Source organism: Phyllobates terribilis, unplaced genomic scaffold (genome assembly GCF_046119375.1).
Source record: "Phyllobates terribilis strain yellow unplaced genomic scaffold, ASM4611937v1 Scaffold_2__4_contigs__length_985480577, whole genome shotgun sequence".
Taxonomy (NCBI): Eukaryota; Metazoa; Chordata; class Amphibia; order Anura; family Dendrobatidae; genus Phyllobates; species Phyllobates terribilis.
In genome coordinates, this window is record NW_027362762.1 from 746,664,634 (window position 1) to 746,685,605 (window position 20,972).

The 20,972-nt window shown below is 49.7% G+C and overlaps 1 protein-coding gene across 1 annotated transcript in view; it reads right to left on the reverse strand.

Moving 5' to 3' along the window:
• Positions 1 to 20,972, reverse strand: part of LOC141227665 (amine oxidase [flavin-containing] B-like) — a 233,607-nt gene that overhangs the window by 84,877 nt on the left and 127,758 nt on the right. The window contains exon 8 of the mRNA XM_073667245.1: positions 17,056 to 17,215. Coding sequence (XP_073523346.1) covers positions 17,056 to 17,215 — 160 coding nt within the window. The remainder of the gene's footprint in view (positions 1 to 17,055; positions 17,216 to 20,972) is intronic.

Sequence of the window (20,972 nt, forward strand, 5' to 3'; positions counted from 1 at the left end):
GAGCATTCCGATACTGAAATATCGGGTATCGGCCGATATTCGCTGTATCGGAATTCCGATACTTAATTCCGATACTTTTGCAATATCGTATACCGGAATCGGAAGTTCCCATAATGCAATGAGCCATTTTCATTTTATTCAGCCAATGAGGATCCTAAGAAGTGTGGGCACATCCTGTTAGGCATGTAGGCATCTTAACTAATGGCATGGCTGTGATTGGCTGCTGAAATGATGTCATGATGCACTATAAAAGCCGCCGCCGCCATTTTGAGCTCACTCTGCTGTGAATTCAGTTAGGGATAGGACGCTGTTGTTCTGAGGGACAGTTTTAGCTACCTATTTGCTCTATACTGCTTTACCCAAGCTACTTTCTAAATCACTGTGCCTTGCAGCGCTAGTGTACAGTTCTCTGTGCTGTTCACCGCTGTCTGCAAGGTCTATGTGTGTGAGTGCCGCTCACCCTGTAGTGTGTGCTTCAGCCACGTCTGGTTGTAGTGCACTCAGTGTGTGTCACTGCCTCATACATTGTCCTTTTTTGCCAATTCATAATTTTTCCTGATATCTCCTATTAGTGTGGTGGTTCCATCTCTATTCAGCTAAATTGGTTCCAAACACACTATATAGGAGTAGATAGAGAATTTTTTTTCCGTCTTGCAGCACTAGTGCACAGTGCTCTGCATCTGTACTGTTCACCGCTGTCTGCAAGGTCTGGTGTGTGAGTGCAGCTCACCCTGTAGTGTGTGCTTCAACCACGTCTGGTTGCAGTGCACTCAGTGTGTGTCACTGCCTCATACATTGTCCTTTTTTGCCAATTCATAATTTTTCCTGATATCTCTTATTAGTGTGGTGGTTCCATCCGTATTCAGCTAAATTGGTTCCAAACACACTATATAGGAGTAGATAGAGAAATTTTTTTGGTCTTGCAGCGCTAGTGCACAGTGCTCTGCATCTGTACTGTTCACCGCTGTCTGCAAGGTCTGGTGTGTGAGTGCAGCTCACCCTGTAGTGTGTGCTTCAACCCCGTCTGGTTGTAGTGCACTCAGTGTGTGTCACTGCCTCATATATTGTCCTTTTTTGCCAATTCATAATTTTTCCTGATATCTCCTATTAGTGTGGTGGTTCCATCCGTATTCAGCTAAATTGGTTCCAAACACACTATATAGGAGTAGATAGAGAAATTTTTTTGGTCTTGCAGCGCTAGTGCACAGAGCTCTGCATCTGTACTGTTCACCGCTGTCTGCAAGGTCTGGTGTGTGAGTGCAGCTCACCCTGTAGTGTGTGCTTCAACCCCGTCTGGTTGTAGTGCACTCAGTGTGTGTCACTGCCTCATACATTGTCCTTTTTTGCCAATTCATAATTTTTCCTGATATCTCCTATTAGTGTGGTGGTTCCATCTGTATTCAGCTAAATTGGTTCCAAACACACTATATAGGAGTAGATAGAGAATTTTTTTTCCGTCTTGCAGCACTAGGGCACAGTGCTCTGCATCTGTACTGTTCACCGCTGTCTGCAAGGTCTGGTGTGTGAGTGCAGCTCACCCTGTAGTGTGTGCTTCAACCACGTCTGGTTGTAGTGCACTCAGTGTGTGTCACTGCCTCATACATTGTCCTTTTTTGCCAATTCATAATTTTTCCTGATATCTCCTATTAGTGTGGTGGTTCCATCCGTATTCAGCTAAATTGGTCCCAAACACACTATATAGGAGTAGATAGAGAAATTTTTTGGTCTTGCAGCGCTAGTGCACAGTGCTCTGCATCTGTACTGTTCACCGCTGTCTGCAAGGTCTGGTGTGTGAGTGCAGCTCACCCTGTAGTGTGTGCTTCAACCCCGTCTGGTTGTAGTGCACTCAGTGTGTGTCACTGCCTCATACATTGTCCTTTTTGGCCAATTCATAATTTTTCCTGATATCTCCTATTAGTGTGGTGGTTCCATCCGTATTCAGCTAAATTGGTTCCAAACACACTATATAGGAGTAGATAGAGAAATTTTTTTGGTCTTGCAGCGCTAGTGCACAGTGCTCTGCATCTGTACTGTTCACCGCTGTCTGCAAGGTCTGGTGTGTGAGTGCAGCTCACCCTGTAGTGTGTGCTTCAACCCCGTCTGGTTGTAGTGCACTCAGTGTGTGTCACTGCCTCATACATTGTCCTTTTTTGCCAATTCATAATTTTTCCTGATATCTCCTATTAGTGTGGTGGTTCCATCCGTATTCAGCTAAATTGGTTCCAAACACACTATATAGGAGTAGATAGAGAAATTTTTTTGGTCTTGCAGCGCTAGTGCACAGTGCTCTGCATCTGTACTGTTCACCGCTGTCTGCAAGGTCTGGTGTGTGAGTGCAGCTCACCCTGTAGTGTGTGCTTCAACCCCGTCTCGTTGTAGTGCACTCAGTGTGTGTCACTGCCTCATACATTGTCCTTTTTTGCCAATTCATAATTTTTCCTGATATCTCCTATTAGTGTGGTGGTTCCATCTGTATTCAGCTAAATTGGTTCCAAACACACTATATAGGAGTAGATAGAGATTTTTTTTTCCGTCTTGCAGCACTAGTGCACAGTGCTCTGCATCTGTACTGTTCACCGCTGTCTGCAAGGTCTGGTGTGTGAGTGCAGCTCACCCTGTAGTGTGTGCTTCAACCACGTCTGGTTGTAGTGCACTCAGTGTGTGTCACTGCCTCATATATTGTCCCTTTTTGCCAATTCATAATTTTTCCTGATATCTCCTATTAGTGTGGTGGTTCCATCCGTATTCAGCTAAATTGGTTCCAAACACACTATATAGGAGTAGATAGAGAAATTTTTTGGTCTTGCAGCGCTAGTGCACAGTGCTCTGCATCTGTACTGTTCACCGCTGTCTGCAAGGTCTGGTGTGTGAGTGCAGCTCACCCTGTAGTGTGTGCTTCAACCACATCTGGTTGTAGTGCACTCAGTGTGTGTCACTGCCTCATACATTGTCCTTTTTTGCCAATTCATAATTTTTCCTGATATCTCCTATTAGTGTGGTGGTTCCATCCGTATTCAGCTAAATTGGTTCCAAACACACTATATAGGAGTAGATAGAGATTTTTTTTTCCGTCTTGCAGCACTAGTGCACAGTGCTCTGCATCTGTACTGTTCACCGCTGTCTGCAAGGTCTGGTGTGTGAGTGCAGCTCACCCTGTAGTGTGTGCTTCAACCACGTCTGGTTGTAGTGCACTCAGTGTGTGTCACTGCCTCATATATTGTCCCTTTTTGCCAATTCATAATTTTTCCTGATATCTCCTATTAGTGTGGTGGTTCCATCCGTATTCAGCTAAATTGGTTCCAAACACACTATATAGGAGTAGATAGAGAAATTTTTTGGTCTTGCAGCGCTAGTGCACAGTGCTCTGCATCTGTACTGTTCACCGCTGTCTGCAAGGTCTGGTGTGTGAGTGCAGCTCACCCTGTAGTGTGTGCTTCAACCCCGTCTGGTTGTAGTGCACTCAGTGTGTGTCACTGCCTCATACATTGTCCTTTTTGGCCAATTCATAATTTTTCCTGATATCTCCTATTAGTGTGGTGGTTCCATCCGTATTCAGCTAAATTGGTTCCAAACACACTATATAGGAGTAGATAGAGAAATTTTTTTGGTCTTGCAGCGCTAGTGCACAGTGCTCTGCATCTGTACTGTTCACCGCTGTCTGCAAGGTCTGGTGTGTGAGTGCAGCTCACCCTGTAGTGTGTGCTTCAACCCCGTCTGGTTGTAGTGCACTCAGTGTGTGTCACTGCCTCATACATTGTCCTTTTTGGCCAATTCATAATTTTTCCTGATATCTCCTATTAGTGTGGTGGTTCCATCCGTATTCAGCTAAATTGGTTCCAAACACACTATATAGGAGTAGATAGAGAAATTTTTTTGGTCTTGCAGCGCTAGTGCACAGTGCTCTGCATCTGTACTGTTCACCGCTGTCTGCAAGGTCTGGTGTGTGAGTGCAGCTCACCCTGTAGTGTGTGCTTCAACCCCGTCTGGTTGTAGTGCACTCAGTGTGTGTCACTGCCTCATACATTGTCCTTTTTTGCCAATTCATAATTTTTCCTGATATCTCCTATTAGTGTGGTGGTTCCATCCGTATTCAGCTAAATTGGTTCCAAACACACTATATAGGAGTAGATAGAGAAATTTTTTTGGTCTTGCAGCGCTAGTGCACAGTGCTCTGCATCTGTACTGTTCACCGCTGTCTGCAAGGTCTGGTGTGTGAGTGCAGCTCACCCTGTAGTGTGTGCTTCAACCCCGTCTCGTTGTAGTGCACTCAGTGTGTGTCACTGCCTCATACATTGTCCTTTTTTGCCAATTCATAATTTTTCCTGATATCTCCTATTAGTGTGGTGGTTCCATCTGTATTCAGCTAAATTGGTTCCAAACACACTATATAGGAGTAGATAGAGATTTTTTTTTCCGTCTTGCAGCACTAGTGCACAGTGCTCTGCATCTGTACTGTTCACCGCTGTCTGCAAGGTCTGGTGTGTGAGTGCAGCTCACCCTGTAGTGTGTGCTTCAACCACGTCTGGTTGTAGTGCACTCAGTGTGTGTCACTGCCTCATATATTGTCCCTTTTTGCCAATTCATAATTTTTCCTGATATCTCCTATTAGTGTGGTGGTTCCATCCGTATTCAGCTAAATTGGTTCCAAACACACTATATAGGAGTAGATAGAGAAATTTTTTGGTCTTGCAGCGCTAGTGCACAGTGCTCTGCATCTGTACTGTTCACCGCTGTCTGCAAGGTCTGGTGTGTGAGTGCAGCTCACCCTGTAGTGTGTGCTTCAACCCCGTCTGGTTGTAGTGCACTCAGTGTGTGTCACTGCCTCATACATTGTCCTTTTTGGCCAATTCATAATTTTTCCTGATATCTCCTATTAGTGTGGTGGTTCCATCCGTATTCAGCTAAATTGGTTCCAAACACACTATATAGGAGTAGATAGAGAAATTTTTTTGGTCTTGCAGCGCTAGTGCACAGTGCTCTGCATCTGTACTGTTCACGGCTGTCTGCAAGGTCTGGTGTGTGAGTGCAGCTCACCCTGTAGTGTGTGCTTCAACCCCGTCTGGTTGTAGTGCACTCAGTGTGTGTCACTGCCTCATACATTGTCCTTTATTGCCAATTCATAATTTTTCCTGATATCTCCTATTAGTGTGGTGGTTCCATCCGTATTCAGCTAAATTGATTCCAAACACACTATATAGGAGTAGATAGAGGAGCCTTTCTGCAGCATTGGGCCCTGCAGCCCCAGCCAGATTAGTATTAGCCTATTTTTTGCAGCCTCATCTATTGCATTGTAGGTTACCTTCCTGCATTGTAATAGCTACAAAAAGTTTGTGATACTATCGTTATTACATCTTTAGGCACATCCAGTGTCTTTTTGTGACAAAAAAAAACCTAAATAAAGTTCACCAAACACTCCACTTTACAGTTGTGTAGGCCACATTAGCTCATATTAAAGTCTAGTCCACACTTTATAAAATTAGTGTTTCTTATACCTGTTAGCAGCTGTTCAGGAATAAGCACACTAAGCCCTTAGTACTTTTCTGCCTATCTTTATCAGTCTACCAAGATGAAGAAGGCAGGGAGTAAGGCATGTGGTCGTGGGCGTGGGCGTGGGCGTGGAGTTTCTGCAGGGAGAGGACGTGAGGATTCTGTGCCTGCAGGGAGAGGACGTGGGGATTCTGTGCCTGCTGCGGGCACCAGTGACTCAGCATCCCCCAGTTTTACCAGGGAACAGTCCTTTATGCGCAGCTTTGTAGGAGCTAGTCGTACCCCACTGCTGCGCGAGGACCAAATTGAAGCCGTTGTCGGATGGATGGCAGCTAACGCATCGACTTCAATTAGTTCCAGATCCTCTCAGGTCCTGAGCACTGAAGAGCACCCATCTGTCTCTTCACCACCTGCCAAATTGCCCAGGCAGTCAGAGAGCTCTTGACAGGAGCCATCTCTACTTCTGTTCTCTGAATCTCTTGGCTTGGAAAGAAGGGGCCAGCCAAGCAGAATTCTAGAATTTGAAGAAGAGGTAGTATGCAGTGATGCGCAACCGTTTTGTCTCTCTGAATCTGAAGAGGCGGGTGGGCCAGTGCCTATGGTCAGCAGCACACCTCAGTACGCATCTGATGATGAGACTCAGGTGCCACTTTCTGGTGTGTACTGTGCTGTCGAGACTACCCAGGAGAAGCAGTTGTTTGAAGAGGGTGGTGTAGATGATGAGGTCCTTGACCCATCATGGCGTGAGGGACAGGAAGGTGGTGGGAGCAGCTCTGAGGAAGAGATTCCCCGAACGGCCCAAAAAGGAGGGAGAGGGAGGGGGCAGACTTGGTTGCCTGTAGCCTCCACTTCGGCACCCATTAGGAGCATGGCTCTTCCAAAATCCAAAGCGGGCGCTCCCAAGACTTGCAGTGCCTGGTCCTTTTTTGACACAGTTGCAGATGACATTTGCTTTGTCAAATGCAAGCTGTGTAATCAGAAGGTGAAAAGAGGGAAAAGTGTCAGCAACCTCAATACCACAAATATGTGGAAACTTGTGCGGACCAAGCACGTGGTGGAGTTACAAAAACACACTGAAGACCTAGGCCAACCTACAGCGCCACCTACCACCTCTTCAGCTCGTGTTGTAGCCTCTTCCTCCAGCTCACACACAGCTGGTTCGGCTTCCTCACAGGATCGCCATGGAAGAATCTCTGGCACTGTTGCACAGAGACACAGTGTAATTGCACCCACAGCACCACTTTCCCAGTCATCCTCACACTCCCAGGCCAGTCTACAGCCATCGTTAGCACAGGCATGGGAGAAAAGGCGCCCATACTCGGCAAACCACCCCCGAGCACAGGCTCTGAATGCTGGCATTGCTAAACTACTGGTCCTTGAAATGCTATCATTCAGGCTGGTGGAGACTGACACATTCCGTAACTTTATGGCATTGGCAGTCCCACAATACAACGTGCCCAGCCGCTTTTATTTCAGCAGGCAAGCCGTCCCTGCCCTGCAACATCATGTGGAGGGAATAATTAAACATGCGCTACAAAACGCCGTCAGTAGCAAGGTCCACCTGACCACTGATGCGTGGACCAGTATGCATGGACAGGAACGATACCTTTCCCTCACTGCCCATTGGGTAAATGTTGTGGAGCCGGGTACAAATCTTGAGAGTGGCGCTGTACGTGTTCTGCCAACTCCAAGGATTGCAGGAATCCAGTCTGTACACATTGATTCCTCCTCATACTCCAGTTCCTCTGAATCAGCGCTGCCGTCACGGTCTACCTCCACATCGACCCGTGAACGGTTACCTGTTATGATGACCGATATGAGCACAGCCGTGGCCAAACGTCAACAGGCCGTATTAAAATTAATTTCTTTGGGGAATCGAAGCCACACAGCGCAGGAGCTCTGGAATGCCATCAAGCAGCAGAGCGACGTGTGGTTTGTGCCAGCGAATCTCCAGCCAGGCATGGTAGTGTGTGACAATGGCCGAAATCTGGTGGCAGCTCTGGGCCTAGGCAACCTCACTCACATCCCATGTCTGGCACATGTGCTCAACTTGGTCGTGCAGAGTTTTTTGAGGGACTATCCGGATCTTGATGCACTGCTTCACAAGGTCCGCATAGAGTGCGCTCACTTGCGGCGTTCCAGCAATGCAAGATCACGCATTGCAGCTCTGCAGCGCCGATTATGTCTTCCGGAACATCGCATCATATGTGACCTACCCACCAGGTGGAATTCAACGTTACATATGTTGGAGAGGTTGTGTGAGCAGCAGGCAGCAGTAATGGAGTACCAGCTGCAGCAGGCGCAAACAAGTCGCAGTGCGCACCGTTCACACTTCACCACCACTGAGTGGGTCTCTATGAAGGACATTTGCCACGTTTTGCGTGCCTTCGATTATTCCACGCGGATGGTGAGTGCAGATGATGCACTAGTCAGCATGACTATCCCCCTTATCTGCCTGCTTGAAAAAACACTGCAAGCACTAAGGGACGAGGTTTTGGAAGAGGTGGAGGATGAGGAGTCACAAATGCCATCTGCTTCTCTACAGTCTGCGCAACGTGGTTCCTCACAAAGGCCTAGGCAGGGTACACTTTGTGAGGAGGATGAGGAGGAGTCAATGGATGAGGAAGACATCTGTCCAGAGGAGGGAGGTACACAATGCTCTAGTAGTCAGTATCTAGAGCGAGGGTGGGGTGATGCAGAGCAGGCAGAGATCACGCCTCAAGCAGGGGACAGCGTTTCTTGGCCAGTTGGCAGTCTGCAGCACATGGTTGATTTCATGCTGCAGTGCCTGAGAAACGACCGCCGCATCGCCCACATTCTCAACACGGCTGATTATTGGGTGTCCACCCTCCTAGATCCTCGCTACCGGGACAACTTACAAAGCCTCATAACACCGTTGAACCGGGAGCGTAAAATGCGGGAGTACCAAGACGCACTGGTGCATTCCATCATGTTCTCCATTCCAACCGAGAGCAGTGCTGCTAGTGCTTTACAAAGCAGCTCAGTGCATCGAGGCAGTGGAGGAAGCTCTGCACAAAGAGGGAGCAGAAGCAGCGCCTCAGCACAAGGCAAGACCAGTATGGCCGAAATGTGGCAAAGTTTTGTGTCCCCGCCGCCACAAATGTCTACACCATCACAGACGGCTCCAGTCAGCAGGAGGCAACGTTTCCGTCAGATGGTGACAGACTACATGTCTTGCCCTCTTAGTGTACTCCCAGACGGCTCTTCTCCCTTCAAGTTTTGGGTCTGTAAGCTGGATACATGGCCAGAGCTAAGTCAGTATGCATTGGAGGTGCTAGCTTGCCCTCCTGCTAGTGTATTATCGGAACGCGTCTTTAGTGCCGCAGGTGGTGTACTAACAGACCGTCGCATGCGACTATCCTCCGATAACGTTGACCGGCTTACTTTTCTCAAAATGAACAAGGCCTGAATCTCTCATGAATTTGCCAGTCCTCTTCCAGAATAAATAATTGTTGGCAAAAGTATCCAGGTCTCCTGTTCTGTTCATGTGTCTACCACCTGAACTGTAATCCCTGAGCTCCAACACCGCCAGTTGGCGCTCGGAAGTGCCGTCTGCACAGTCAACACTTGCTGCCGTGTCATTGGGGTTCAGTAACGTCAGCTGTTCCCCGGCTGTGCGGATGGCAATTTCTCCTGCTCTGTCCACATTCTCACTACTACAGATTTTAAAGTTGCTCCAATTACACCTCTGGCTCCTCTGTTTTCAGTATTATCCCTGAGCTCCAACACCGCCAGTTGGCGCTTGGAAGTGCCGTCTGCACAGTCAACACTTGCTGCCATGCTATTGGGGTTCAGTAACGTCAGCTGTTCCCCTGCTGTGCGGACGGCAATTTCTCCTGCTCTGTCCACATTCTCACTACTACAGATTTTAAAGTTGCTCCAATTACACCTCTGGCTCCTCTGTTTTCATTCTTATCCCTGGGCTCCAGCACCGCCAGTTGGCGCTCGGAAGTGCCGTCTGCACAGTCAACACTTGCTGCGGTGTTATTGGGGTTCGGTAACGTCAGCTGTTCCCCTGCTGTGTTCACGGCAATTTCTCCTGCTCTGTCCATAATCACTGTGCTACTTATTTAAAACTTGCTCCAATTACACCTCTGGCTCCTCTCTGTTTTCATTCTTATCCCTGGGCTCCAACACCGCCAGTTGGCGCTCGGAAGTGCCGTCTGCACAGTCAACACTTGCTGCGGTGTTATTGGGGTTCGGTAACGTCAGCTGTTCCCCTGCTGTGTTCACGGCAATTTCTCCTGCTCTGTCCATATTCACTGTGCTACTTATTTAAAACTTGCTCCAATTACACCTCTGGCTCCTCTCTGTTTTCATTCTTATCCCTGGGCTCCAACACCGCCAGTTGGCGCTCAGAAGTGCCGTCTGCACAGTCAACACTTGCTGCCGTGTTATTGGGGTTCGGTAACGTCAGCTGTTCCCCTGCTGTGCGGACGGCAATTTCTCCTGCTTTGTCCACATCCACTGTACTACACATTTTAAAGTTGCTCCAATTACACCTCTGGCTCCTCTCTGTTTTCATTCTTATCCCTGGGCTCCAGCACCGCCAGTTGGCGCTCGGAAGTGCCGTCTGCACAGTCAACACTTGCTGCGGTGTTATTGGGGTTCAGTAACGTCAGCTGTTCCCCTGCTGTGTTCACGGCAATTTCTCCTGCTTTGTCCACATCCACTGTACTACGGATTTAAAACCTCCTCCAAATACACCTCTGGCTCCTCCGTTTTTAGTATTTACCCTGGGCTCCAATACCGCTAGTTGCTGCTCAGAAGTGCCGTCTGCACAGTCAACGCTTGCTCCAGTGTTATTGGGGTTCAGTAACGTCAGCTGATCCCCAGCTGTGTGTCCGGCAAATTCTCCTGCTTTGTCCACATCCACTGTACTACGGATTTAAAACCTCCTCCAAATACACCTCTGGCTCCTCCGTTTTTAGTATTTACCCTGGGCTCCAATACCGCTAGTTGCTGCTCAGAAGTGCCATCTGCACAGTCAACGCTTGCTCCAGTGTTATTGGGGTTCAGTAACGTCAGCTGATCCCCAGCTGTGTGTCCGGCAAATTCTCCTGCTTTGTCCACATCCACTGTACTACGGATTTAAAACCTCCTCCAAATACACCTCTGGCTCCTCCGTTTTTAGTATTTACCCTGGGCTCCAATACCGCTAGTTGCTGCTCAGAAGTGCCGTCTGCACAGTCAACGCTTGCTCCAGTGTTATTGGGGTTCAGTAACGTCAGCTGATCCCCAGCTGTGTGTCCGGCAAATTCTCCTGCTTTGTCCACATCCACTGTACTACGGATTTAAAACCTCCTCCAAATACACCTCTGGCTGCTCCGTTTTTAGTATTTACCCTGGGCTCCAATACCGCTAGTTGCTGCTCAGAAGTGCCGTCTGCACAGTCAACGCTTGCTCCAGTGTTATTGGGGTTCAGTAACGTCAGCTGATCCCCAGCTGTGTGTACGGCAAATTCTCCTGCTTTGTCCACATCCACTGTACTACGGATTTAAAACCTCCTCCAAATACACCTCTGGCTCCTCCGTTTTTAGTATTTACCCTGGGCTCCAATACCGCTAGTTGCTGCTCAGAAGTGCCGTCTGCACAGTCAACGCTTGCTGCAGTGTTATTGGGGTTCAGTAACGTCAGCTGATCCCCAGCTGTGTGTCCGGCAAATTCTCCTGCTTTGTCCACATCCACTGTACTACGGATTTAAAACCTCCTCCAAATACACCTCTGGCTCCTCCGTTTTTAGTATTTACCCTGGGCTCCAATACCGCTAGTTGCTGCTCAGAAGTGCCGTCTGCACAGTCAACGCTTGCTCCAGTGTTATTGGGGTTCAGTAACGTCAGCTGATCCCCAGCTGTGTGTCCGGCAAATTCTCCTGCTTTGTCCACATCCACTGTACTACGGATTTAAAACCTCCTCCAAATACACCTCTGGCTCCTCCGTTTTTAGTATTTACCCTGGGCTCCAATACCGCTAGTTGCTGCTCAGAAGTTCCGTCTGCACAGTTAACGCTTGCTCCAGTGTTATTGGGGTTCAGTAACGTCAGCTGATCCCCAGCTGTGTGTCCGGCAAATTCTCCTGCTTTGTCCACATCCACTGTACTACGGATTTAAAACCTCCTCCAAATACACCTCTGGCTCCTCTGTTTTTAGTATTTACCCTGGGCTCCAGCACCGCCAGCTGGTTCTCGGCAGTGCCTTTGGATTAGGTGCCTCCTTCTCGGTATCCAAGTTCCACCAACGTCTGCTGGTCCTTGGTAGTGCTTTCTGGCACAGGTACCTCCTGCTTAGTAACCGAGTTCCAGTAACATCAGCTGGTCCTCGGTAGTTCCATTGGCTCTTGTACCTTCTGCTACCCATCCGGGTTCCAGTACCGTCAGCTGGTCCTCGGTAGTTCCATTTGCTCTTGTATCTTCTGCTACCCATCCGGGTTCCAGTACCGTCAGCTGGTTCTGGGCAGTGTCTTTGGCACGGGTACTCCCTCCTGCCCAGCCTGGTTCCAGCACGCCAGCTGTTTCCGGGTAGTGTCAACGTCACTTTGCCTCCAATGCGTTGTCCTGTCGTGTTGCGGTCGGGTTAGCCGACTCTATGGTGCCTGCAGTTTAGGTGACTCCTATGTGGGCTGCGGGATCTGGCAATGAAGGCTGGTTCCATAGTGCCAATAGGACAAGCACCCCCTGTAGGACTGTGGGTTTTGGTAACCGCGGCCGGCTCGCGGCCTTGAACTTTTTTTTACATGGGTACCTTCTGCTACCCATCCGGGTTCCAGTACCGTCAGCTGGTCCTCGGTAGTTCCTCAGCCTTCTTGTACCTTCTGCTACATTTCCAAGTTCAAGCTTTTTGAAATGGTTCTTGGTAATCACTCTGGATCTCCCTGACGAGGACCCTGAAGACGAGGACCCTGAAGACCAACCCGAAGAAGACGAGGACCCCGAAGACGACGACCCTGAAGACGAGGACCCTGAAGACCACCCCGAAGAAGACGAGGACCCTGAAGACGAGGACCCTGAAGACCACCCCAAAGAAGACGAGGACCCTGAAGACCACCCCGAAGAAGACGAGGACCCTGAAGACCACCCCGAAGAAGACGAGGACCCGAAGACGAGGACCCAGAAGACCAACCCGAAGAAGACGAGGACCCCAAAGACGAGGACCCCCGAAGACGACGACCCTGAAGACCACCCCGATGAAGACCAAGAAGATGACCCTGAAGAAGTTGACCAAGAGGACAAAGAAGAGAAGACAAGCACCAAGATACAGAAGAACAAGAGACAGAAAACCAAGAAGCAGAAATACAAGAAGCTGCAGAACAAAAAGCGGAAGAGCATTAAGCATAAGACTAAAAAACAGAGCAAAAGATAATATCTAAATTATAAGCAGAAGATGACTAAGCAGTGTATGGGGGTGAGTCCGTTCCTCCTCGTGGTGCCCCTGGAAAAGACCTGCTGCTGCAGGCCAAACTGAACGCGGACAAATCCTGTTGTGAATCTTTTGTGATGGGCAGAACGAAAGGTGTAATGTCCAACCTTTTATAGATTACAACTACAGGAATGCCTGTCACAAATAAGAATATGATGAAGAAGAAGAATATGAAGAAGATGAAGAAGAAGAATATGAAGAATGTAAAAAAAAGAATAATACGAAGAAGGTGAAGAAGAAGAAGGTGAAGAAGAAGTGGATGAAAAAGATGCTGAGGATGATGAAGGAGAAAGTGTGGGAAAAGTAAAAAAGAAGGTGAAGAGCATGGAAGTAGTGAAACATAAATATCTGACAAAATATAAAAATACTTAACATAGTTAATATTTCCGTAACTCAAAACATCTTAAAAAAATAGTAATTCCTGCTATTCCATTTGACTGGGCTAAACCTCTATGCCTTTATTGTCTCCCCCACCTCCCCCAATACATTCTACATTATTCTTAGTTGTTTTCCTTCATGTAGAATTAACCTACAAGGAAAGAAAGGGTTTATTTTAATTCCGATATTTATGTCCCATTGACTTGCATTGGTTTCCGGTATCGGAATCGGCGATATCCAATACTTTTTCGGTATCGGTCCGATCCAATCCGATCCGATATTTCCCGATATCGGAAGGTATCGCTCAACACTACTCCTGGGTCCTTAGGGTTCTCTCTTCCTTCTCGTTCCTGAGCCTTTCTGTTTCACTTGTTACTTCTGTTCTGGTCTTGTTCCCTTTTCCTTTCCACTGTTCCTTCTCCTCTCTCTCTCTCTGGCCCCGGCCTCTGTGCTAGGCCTGCCCAGGGAGCAGAGCCCATGCAGCAGCCCTGCTCCCTGCCTTCTCCACTTCTCCTCACAGACTGAACTTCTTCTTCTTTCTCTCGGAGCTAAGATGGTGCCCACCTTTTATACCTCCCTCTGACCATGAGCCCAGGTGACTAGCAACCAATGGTCTCCTTCCTATGCTCAGGACCCAACCCCTATCTGCCCCTACAGCACTGGGTATTCCACCCCCCTCCCCACTCCAGCCAGGGACAGATGCTGTCGTGCCTGCACTTCTGTCTAGTGGGAGCACTGTTGAGCTGTCCCTCGGAAATGGGGTGTGTGTGCTGTATGCAGCCTACTGAGCCCTGATCCATACTCCATCCTTACCCGGGAGTGGGATATCACACCTCTGGATGAGGTGCAATACCTCTGTAGCGACCAAGTCCTTGGGGCGCTACATTCCCCCCTGGTAAAGCACAGCACGTCCTCGGGCTGGAACAGAGCAAAAACAATTCATAAGGTATGCAAAAACTTTTTCAATAACTGCTTACATCAGGAAACAGACACACTTGTACAATTCCCTTCATGGGAAACACTCTGATGAAACACTTTTGGTTATTACTTCCGGAACTCTTTTACCATAAGACACATTATATAACTTTTGCAAGTAAAACATTCTTCAAAAACACATTCTTGACTTCTGGCCGCTGGACAAATTGCGACCAGGTATTCACTGTTCTCAAAGGTGCTTGAGGTAGAGGTGCAGTTTCATTATAAAACCAGTAGCGGGGGGGCGCTTTAAGAAGCGCAACTATTTACAGGATGGCCGCTCTCAGTCCTCGGCCAGGTAGGGAAGGGGATGGCTGTTCTCAGTCCTCAGCCAGGTAAGGAAGGAGGTATCTTGGAAACGGGTAACAGTCTTTTAGCTGTCCAAACGGGGACCACACTTATTAACAGTTCAAAAGAAAAAACAGTCCTTGTACCCTAACGGGTAACTTTGTACAGTTCCTTACTCACGCTACTTTCTTTTAATAGCTATGTCCTCCTTGAGCTCCCTCCTGAGGGTAGTCTTCAGACCCGTCCGGGTCCTCTTGGCTTTCCTCGTACTGGTGGTACTGCAGCTTCTCCTCCGTGAGCCGGTGAACGTGGAGGGCGTACTGTCCCTTGGCACCCATGTGCAGTAGGCCTTGCGGCGGGGTCTGGAGAAGGCCGCTGTTGATGACGCCCGGGGTCAGAGGGTGCGACTTTGGGCCTGGGCGCGGGCTGGTGGTGGCGGTGCCCAAGGCTGGAGGGCTCGGCTGCAGGGCTTGTTGCGGAGTCTGGAGCAGGTCGGTGTCTGCAGCGCCCGGGATCGGCGGCTCCACCAGGGGGCCCGGGAGCAGGCTGACGCTGGCAGCGTCTGGGACAGGGAGACTCCTCTTACCTGCTCCTGCGACCGCTCCTGCATCACGCGTCTTCTCCTGGCGCTGGTCGGGGCCTGCGACGACTGGGGCACTGCCGATGCTGGGCAGCTTAGTCTGCTGCCGGTCCGCCATCTTGCTCTCCGTTCCCGATGTCTTCCTCCCCCCCGATGGACCGCGGCCTACCTTGCGATGATTTTCCTCCGTAGGCCGTGGCTCTGCAGTCGATCGTCGGGGTTGAGGACCTTGCGTCGCGCTCCTGTGACGTCAGCGTCGCTCCCTCTCCCTTCCAGGACCTTACGCAGCGTCAGTGCGTGGGGCGGAGCTTCGGATCTCGCGCGCTTTCGCCGTCCACGCCCCTCTTCTTCCCGCGCGGCATCCCGAAGATGGTGTCCGATGGTGGGAAGTGGCTGCGGATGGCGGGAAGACGGCAGAAGATGGCGGGAAACGACCCAAGATGGCGTCCGATGGCGGAAAACGACCTCGGACGGCGGGAAACTTCTCTGAGCTAAGTGCAAAAGTCTTTTTTTTTTTTCAGGCACGCAATACCCGTTGGGGCGGGTTGGTTTGAATCCTGCCGACTACGCCAAAGTTGACGCGCCCCCTTGGCCAGTGTCGTGTGTGTGGGGAATATCCGGAGCCGGATCGCTGGGGGTTGTAGTCTTCGTGGCGCTGACCCGGTCCGTGCCCAGGGCGGTCAATTCAGTGGCAGTCTTAGTATTATGATAAGGTCCGACTACGCCACCCGTGGATTGCGGTCAATGGGGACCACCGCTGCAAGGCAGACCGCTGAGGCCAGTGTTATGTGTGCAGCTAAGAATGGGATGACTCCCCACGGGAGGAGTACAGCCTCAGGGCAGTTAGCGTGGATGATGGGAGTGATGGTGGAGATAGTCCCAATACCAATAGTGCCGGAGGAGCAAGAAGTCACAGACAATGTGTTGCAATCCAATGTCTTTTACTCACAGTTTGTATTCTCCAGGTCACTCTCGCGAAGCAGTGACCACCGAAGCCGTGCTGCGTCCACCAGGCAGGGGACTAGGTCAACTCCCAGGTCTTTCTGGAGTATGTCTCAAAGCTCCCTTCCATCCTTTCTCTGACTCGTGCCCCACCAGTGACCAAGCTTATGTCCAGCTCCCGCGGGCCTTCTCTTGGGAGGGCTACGTGCCCACGTCCCTGACCCTATATGGTATGCCTTCCTAGCAAGGTGTAGCGAGGGGTCGCACCAAGGGCTGGTCACGACCTCCTGTTCTTGGCTGAAGATGATTCGCTACCACCAATTTGGGATCCGGTACCCTGTTCTGCCAACCTGTCACCCGCAATCTCCTGGGTCCTTAGGGTTCTCTCTTCCTTCTCGTTCCTGAGCCTTTCTGTTTCACTTGTTACTTCTGTTCTGGTCTTGTTCCCTTTTCCTTTCCACTGTTCCTTCTCCTCTCTCTCTTTCTCTCTGGCCCCGGCCTCTGTGCTAGGCCTGCCCAGGGAGCAGAGCCCATGCAGCAGCCCTGCTCCCTGCCTTCTCCACTTCTCCTCACAGACTGAACTTCTTCTTCTTTCTCTCAGAGCTAAGATGGTGCCCACCTTTTATACCTCCCTCTGACCATGAGCCCAGGTGACTAGCAACCAATGGGCTCCTTCCTATGCTCAGGACCCAACCCCTATCTGCCCCTACAGCACTGGGTATTCCACCCCCCTCCCCACTCCAGCCAGGGACAGATACTGTCGTGTCTGCACTTCTGTCTAGTGGGAGCACCGTTGAGCTGTCCCTCGGAAATGGGGTGTGTGTGCTGTATGCAGCCTACTGAGCCTTGATCCATACTCCATCCTTACCCGGGAGTGGGATATCACACCTCTGGATGAGGTGTAATACCTCTGTAGTGACCAAGTCCTCGGGGCGCTACATATACAAGCAGCAGGAAATAAATGCTTACCCATTTTCCTCCAAAAGGCTTCCCTATAATAGACCATGCACTTGATCACAGATCCCATTGGAAGACGATGTATTAGCTGGTTTCTTATTGGTGGCAGCTCTGGATTAAAATGAATCTTTGTGGTCAGTACTGGTGGTATAGCACTGATGACAAATTTGCTCTGAAAGAAAAAAACAAAACAAAAATTTGCACTTTTGTGATTTGTATTATTTCTTCTGCTACAGGGGACTCCATTGTGCCAGTGCTCTATTACTCAACTGAGTGGGGAAAGCACTGGTTCTAGATCACTCTCCTCCCTGGTACCCCGAACCATTTAGTATTTTAACAATTGGAGGGAACTTGTCCTGACTTTACTGATGCCTTGTGTATGAACTTTTAAAGGGATTGTCTGTTTTGGATAAACTGTACTTTTAATAAGGAACATTTAAAAGCAAAGGACATAATGTCACATTCATAGGACTCAAACTCAGCAATCATCAATAATCTGTGGGGAAATCTGGCAATTAGAGATGTGCGAACCTGAACTTAAAAGTTTGGAGTTCGTACCGGACAATTAGTGTACGGTGCTAAACTCCGAACATGGACTTCTACGGGAAGTCCGTTTTAATGTTCGGAGTTCCGGGGGAAGTCCATGAAGAGTAAGAGATAATTTTTTCCAGCTCAAAAGTTCGGGTCTCCATTCTTTTCAATGGGGTTCGGATTCTGGTTCAAGTTTGGGAACTGTTCTGGTACTTTGGAATAAAATTCGGTTCAGGTACCAGAATTCGAGCTTCCATGGGTCCGCTCATCCCTACTGGTAATAAGTTTAGTTTCCAGCAGGGTATAATAACCGCTGTGGCAAATGGTAAAAAAATCTACAAATCTGCCATTGTTTTTTGGCATTTATTGTGAAATAAATTTGATCTGAGAGCATAATTCTTCAGGTCAGTGCTAGAGATGATCAAACTGATTTGATGTTATTCGCATTTATCTCAAAAATTATAAAGTTCATAAAGTCCTGGTGACGCGCCCACTGGGCCGTGTGGGGAACCCGGAACCGGGCCTTTAGTGGGATGCTGGGGGTTGTAGTCTCCACGTGGCGGTGACCCGGTCCGTGGCTCAGGGTGGTCAAACCGAATGGCAGTCTGTTTGTTGTATTTTAAATGTCCGACTACTCCATACGTGGATTGCGGTCAGAGTGAACCGCCGCTGCAGGGCAGACCGCTGAGGCTGGTGTTGTGGATGCAGCAGAGGATAGTATAACTCCCCACGGGAGGAGTATGGCCTCAGGGCAGCAAGTGTGGATGTTGGTGGTGATGGTGCGCGGGAGCAGCAGTAACACACGGAGTCTGTCATGAAATTTAGGGTCTTTACTGTTGGTGGTATTAAGGGACCTGTCCGGAATACAGGTTAACAATGGAGGCCTGGTCAGTCTGAGAGCAACTGTGAAATCCCGCTGGTCAGGGGGAGTTTGTAGGCCTATCGTGCAGACTTCACTCTTTCTTGGCTATCCTGCTGTAGTGTAGTGGTAGCCCACATCTCTGAGTGTACCGTGTTGTTCTCACCCATATGACTGGCGGCTCGGGCCTTCCGTACCTCTCACCCCTCCGGGGTAGTAGTGGTCCCTCTCGTGTGGCTGAGCCTCCGGGCTTCCTTGGGCCAGAGGACTTGAAGTCCCCTGCATGGTGGTTTTCTGCTACTGGGCTTATAACCCTCACAGCCTCGGACTCCAGTGTCCGGCTTTGCAAGTCTCAAGCCAGGATGAGCTCTGCTGGCTCCCCTCCTGGCCTTGTATTCCTCCTCTGCCTACAGGGACTCCTCAGCCTGCTGTTGACCTGTCCCTATTTGCAACTTGTCTGGAACTTGTCTGGCACTTCACTGTCTAACCCCGCCCCAGATCCAGTTTATAAAGGGCAGATTTCTCCCCTCCCTGGACTGAGGCAGGAGGTGCTGCATGCTAATTGTCCCCAACCAGGGAACCTCCCACCTGCTCTCAGACATGACATTGCTGCCACTGTGGCGACCAGACCTGGGGTGCCACATTCCCCCCTAGTGAAATTTAGTACTCCGGGACTAAACACATTTCGCAAAAACGCAACAGGTAATAACAATACAGTAACATATATACAAGAAGTTTAGTCTTTTTAGGTCACGGCGCTCCCGTAACCAGGTGTCCTTGTCACCCATGATGCACTTTGAGGGACCCGTCCCAAACCCTCCACGTAGGCCCTGGGGTGGCTACAGGGCTTTGATGATCCGGGGTTGGACCACGTCTTCAGCCACCTCCACGGGTTTTGTGTTCTGTGGTCGTCTTCAAAGAGGGCACCGTACCAGGTGCAACTATGTACAAGGTACAGTTCCGGCTATTCATTGTCCATAACCTGTTAGACCATAAACCCTGTCGGGTACCTAGAAAAACATAATTAATATTCAGGCAACAAACATAAAACATTTGCAATATGCAAGTATTTATATTACATTTTTAAATTCTCCAGCGAGCTGGTATTTGACCCCTAGTGCTCCTGGTGGACCTACGTAACCTACTGTCTGGTGGTACTCTATTCAGGTCCCCTGTTTCCACCCCTTGTGTAGTGCGTGTGCTCGTGTCTGCAGTGGAGGTGTTTGCAGATGTTACGGGTAGGTTGGGCAGCTTTCTGCGTACTCTTTGGCTCACCACGGGCATGGCAGATTCACTACTAGCAGGGGGTTGATTCTCCTGAGCTGCTGGTACGGAATCGTCTGCCTCCGGGGCCACTTGCTCTTCCAACACTACTTGCTCTTCTGCAGGCCCTTGAGGGGCTGGCTGGAGAAAGGTAAGGACGGGTACCACTATAGCGTTGTTGATTTGTGTCCAGGACCGGGGAAATTCTCCGGGCACTGTACTGACCATTTCTTCCCTTTCCTCTGCGGGTTGAGAGCTATCTTGGTTTTCATCAGCACTTTGCAGCTGCTCGGGACACTTTTTCAGGTGGTCTCTGGAGACAGTGGCGGTTGTCTCTCCTCCATCCTTACTGATAACACACACCTTTGGGTCTTCATGTCTTGAGGGCAGTACGGTGTACAGGTCTTTCTCCCACTGGTCATCCAACTTGTGGAGCCGTCTCTTCCTCTTCAAGACCTGCTCTCCAGGTGCCAGGGGAGCAGCAGGAGCATGCTGGTTGTAATTCCTCTCTTGCCTCTCTCTTGCTTGAGACAGACTTCGCTCCACACTCTCCTGTACTTTCCGGTACTGCTGCTGTCATTCTGTGTCCCAGTCTGCTTCTGGTGAGGTGTCCTCGGGTGTCAGGACTCCCATCTCCAGGTCAATTGTCAGCTTACCAGGCCTTGCTCTCATTAGGTAAGCCGGGGTGCAGTTGGTAGAACCCACTGGGATATGGTAATATAAGTCCACCAGATCTGGCAGTTTCTCAGGCCACAGGCTGCGTTCCTCAAGGGGCAACGTTTTGAGCAGGTCTATTACAACCTGGTTCATTTTCTCACACATCCCGTTGGTTTGGGGGTGGTAAGGCGTTGTCCTTATCTTCTTGCAGCCATACAGGTTGCAGAATTCCTGAAAGACTTCAGCCTCGAACGCTGGACCTTGATCAGTCAACACTTGCTCTGGATACCCGTGTGGACGGCAGAAATGCTGCTGAAAGGCTCTGGTGGCTGTCTGAGCTGTTAAGTCTTTGACAGGTACCACCACTAAGAACCGGGAGCAGTGATCTACGATTGTGAGGGCGTAGACGTATCCCGATCTGCTCGGAGCCAGCTTTACGTGGTCCAGGGCCACCAGCTCAAGGGGCTGCTTTGTGATGATGGGCCGCGGGGGAGTCTTCTGGCTGGCGTGGTCCTTCCTCCTTAGGTTGCACGGGCCACAATCTCTGCACCATCTCTCGATAGCCCCTCTTATGCCTACCCAGAAGAACCGCTCACGCAACAGGAACTCCAGCTTCTTC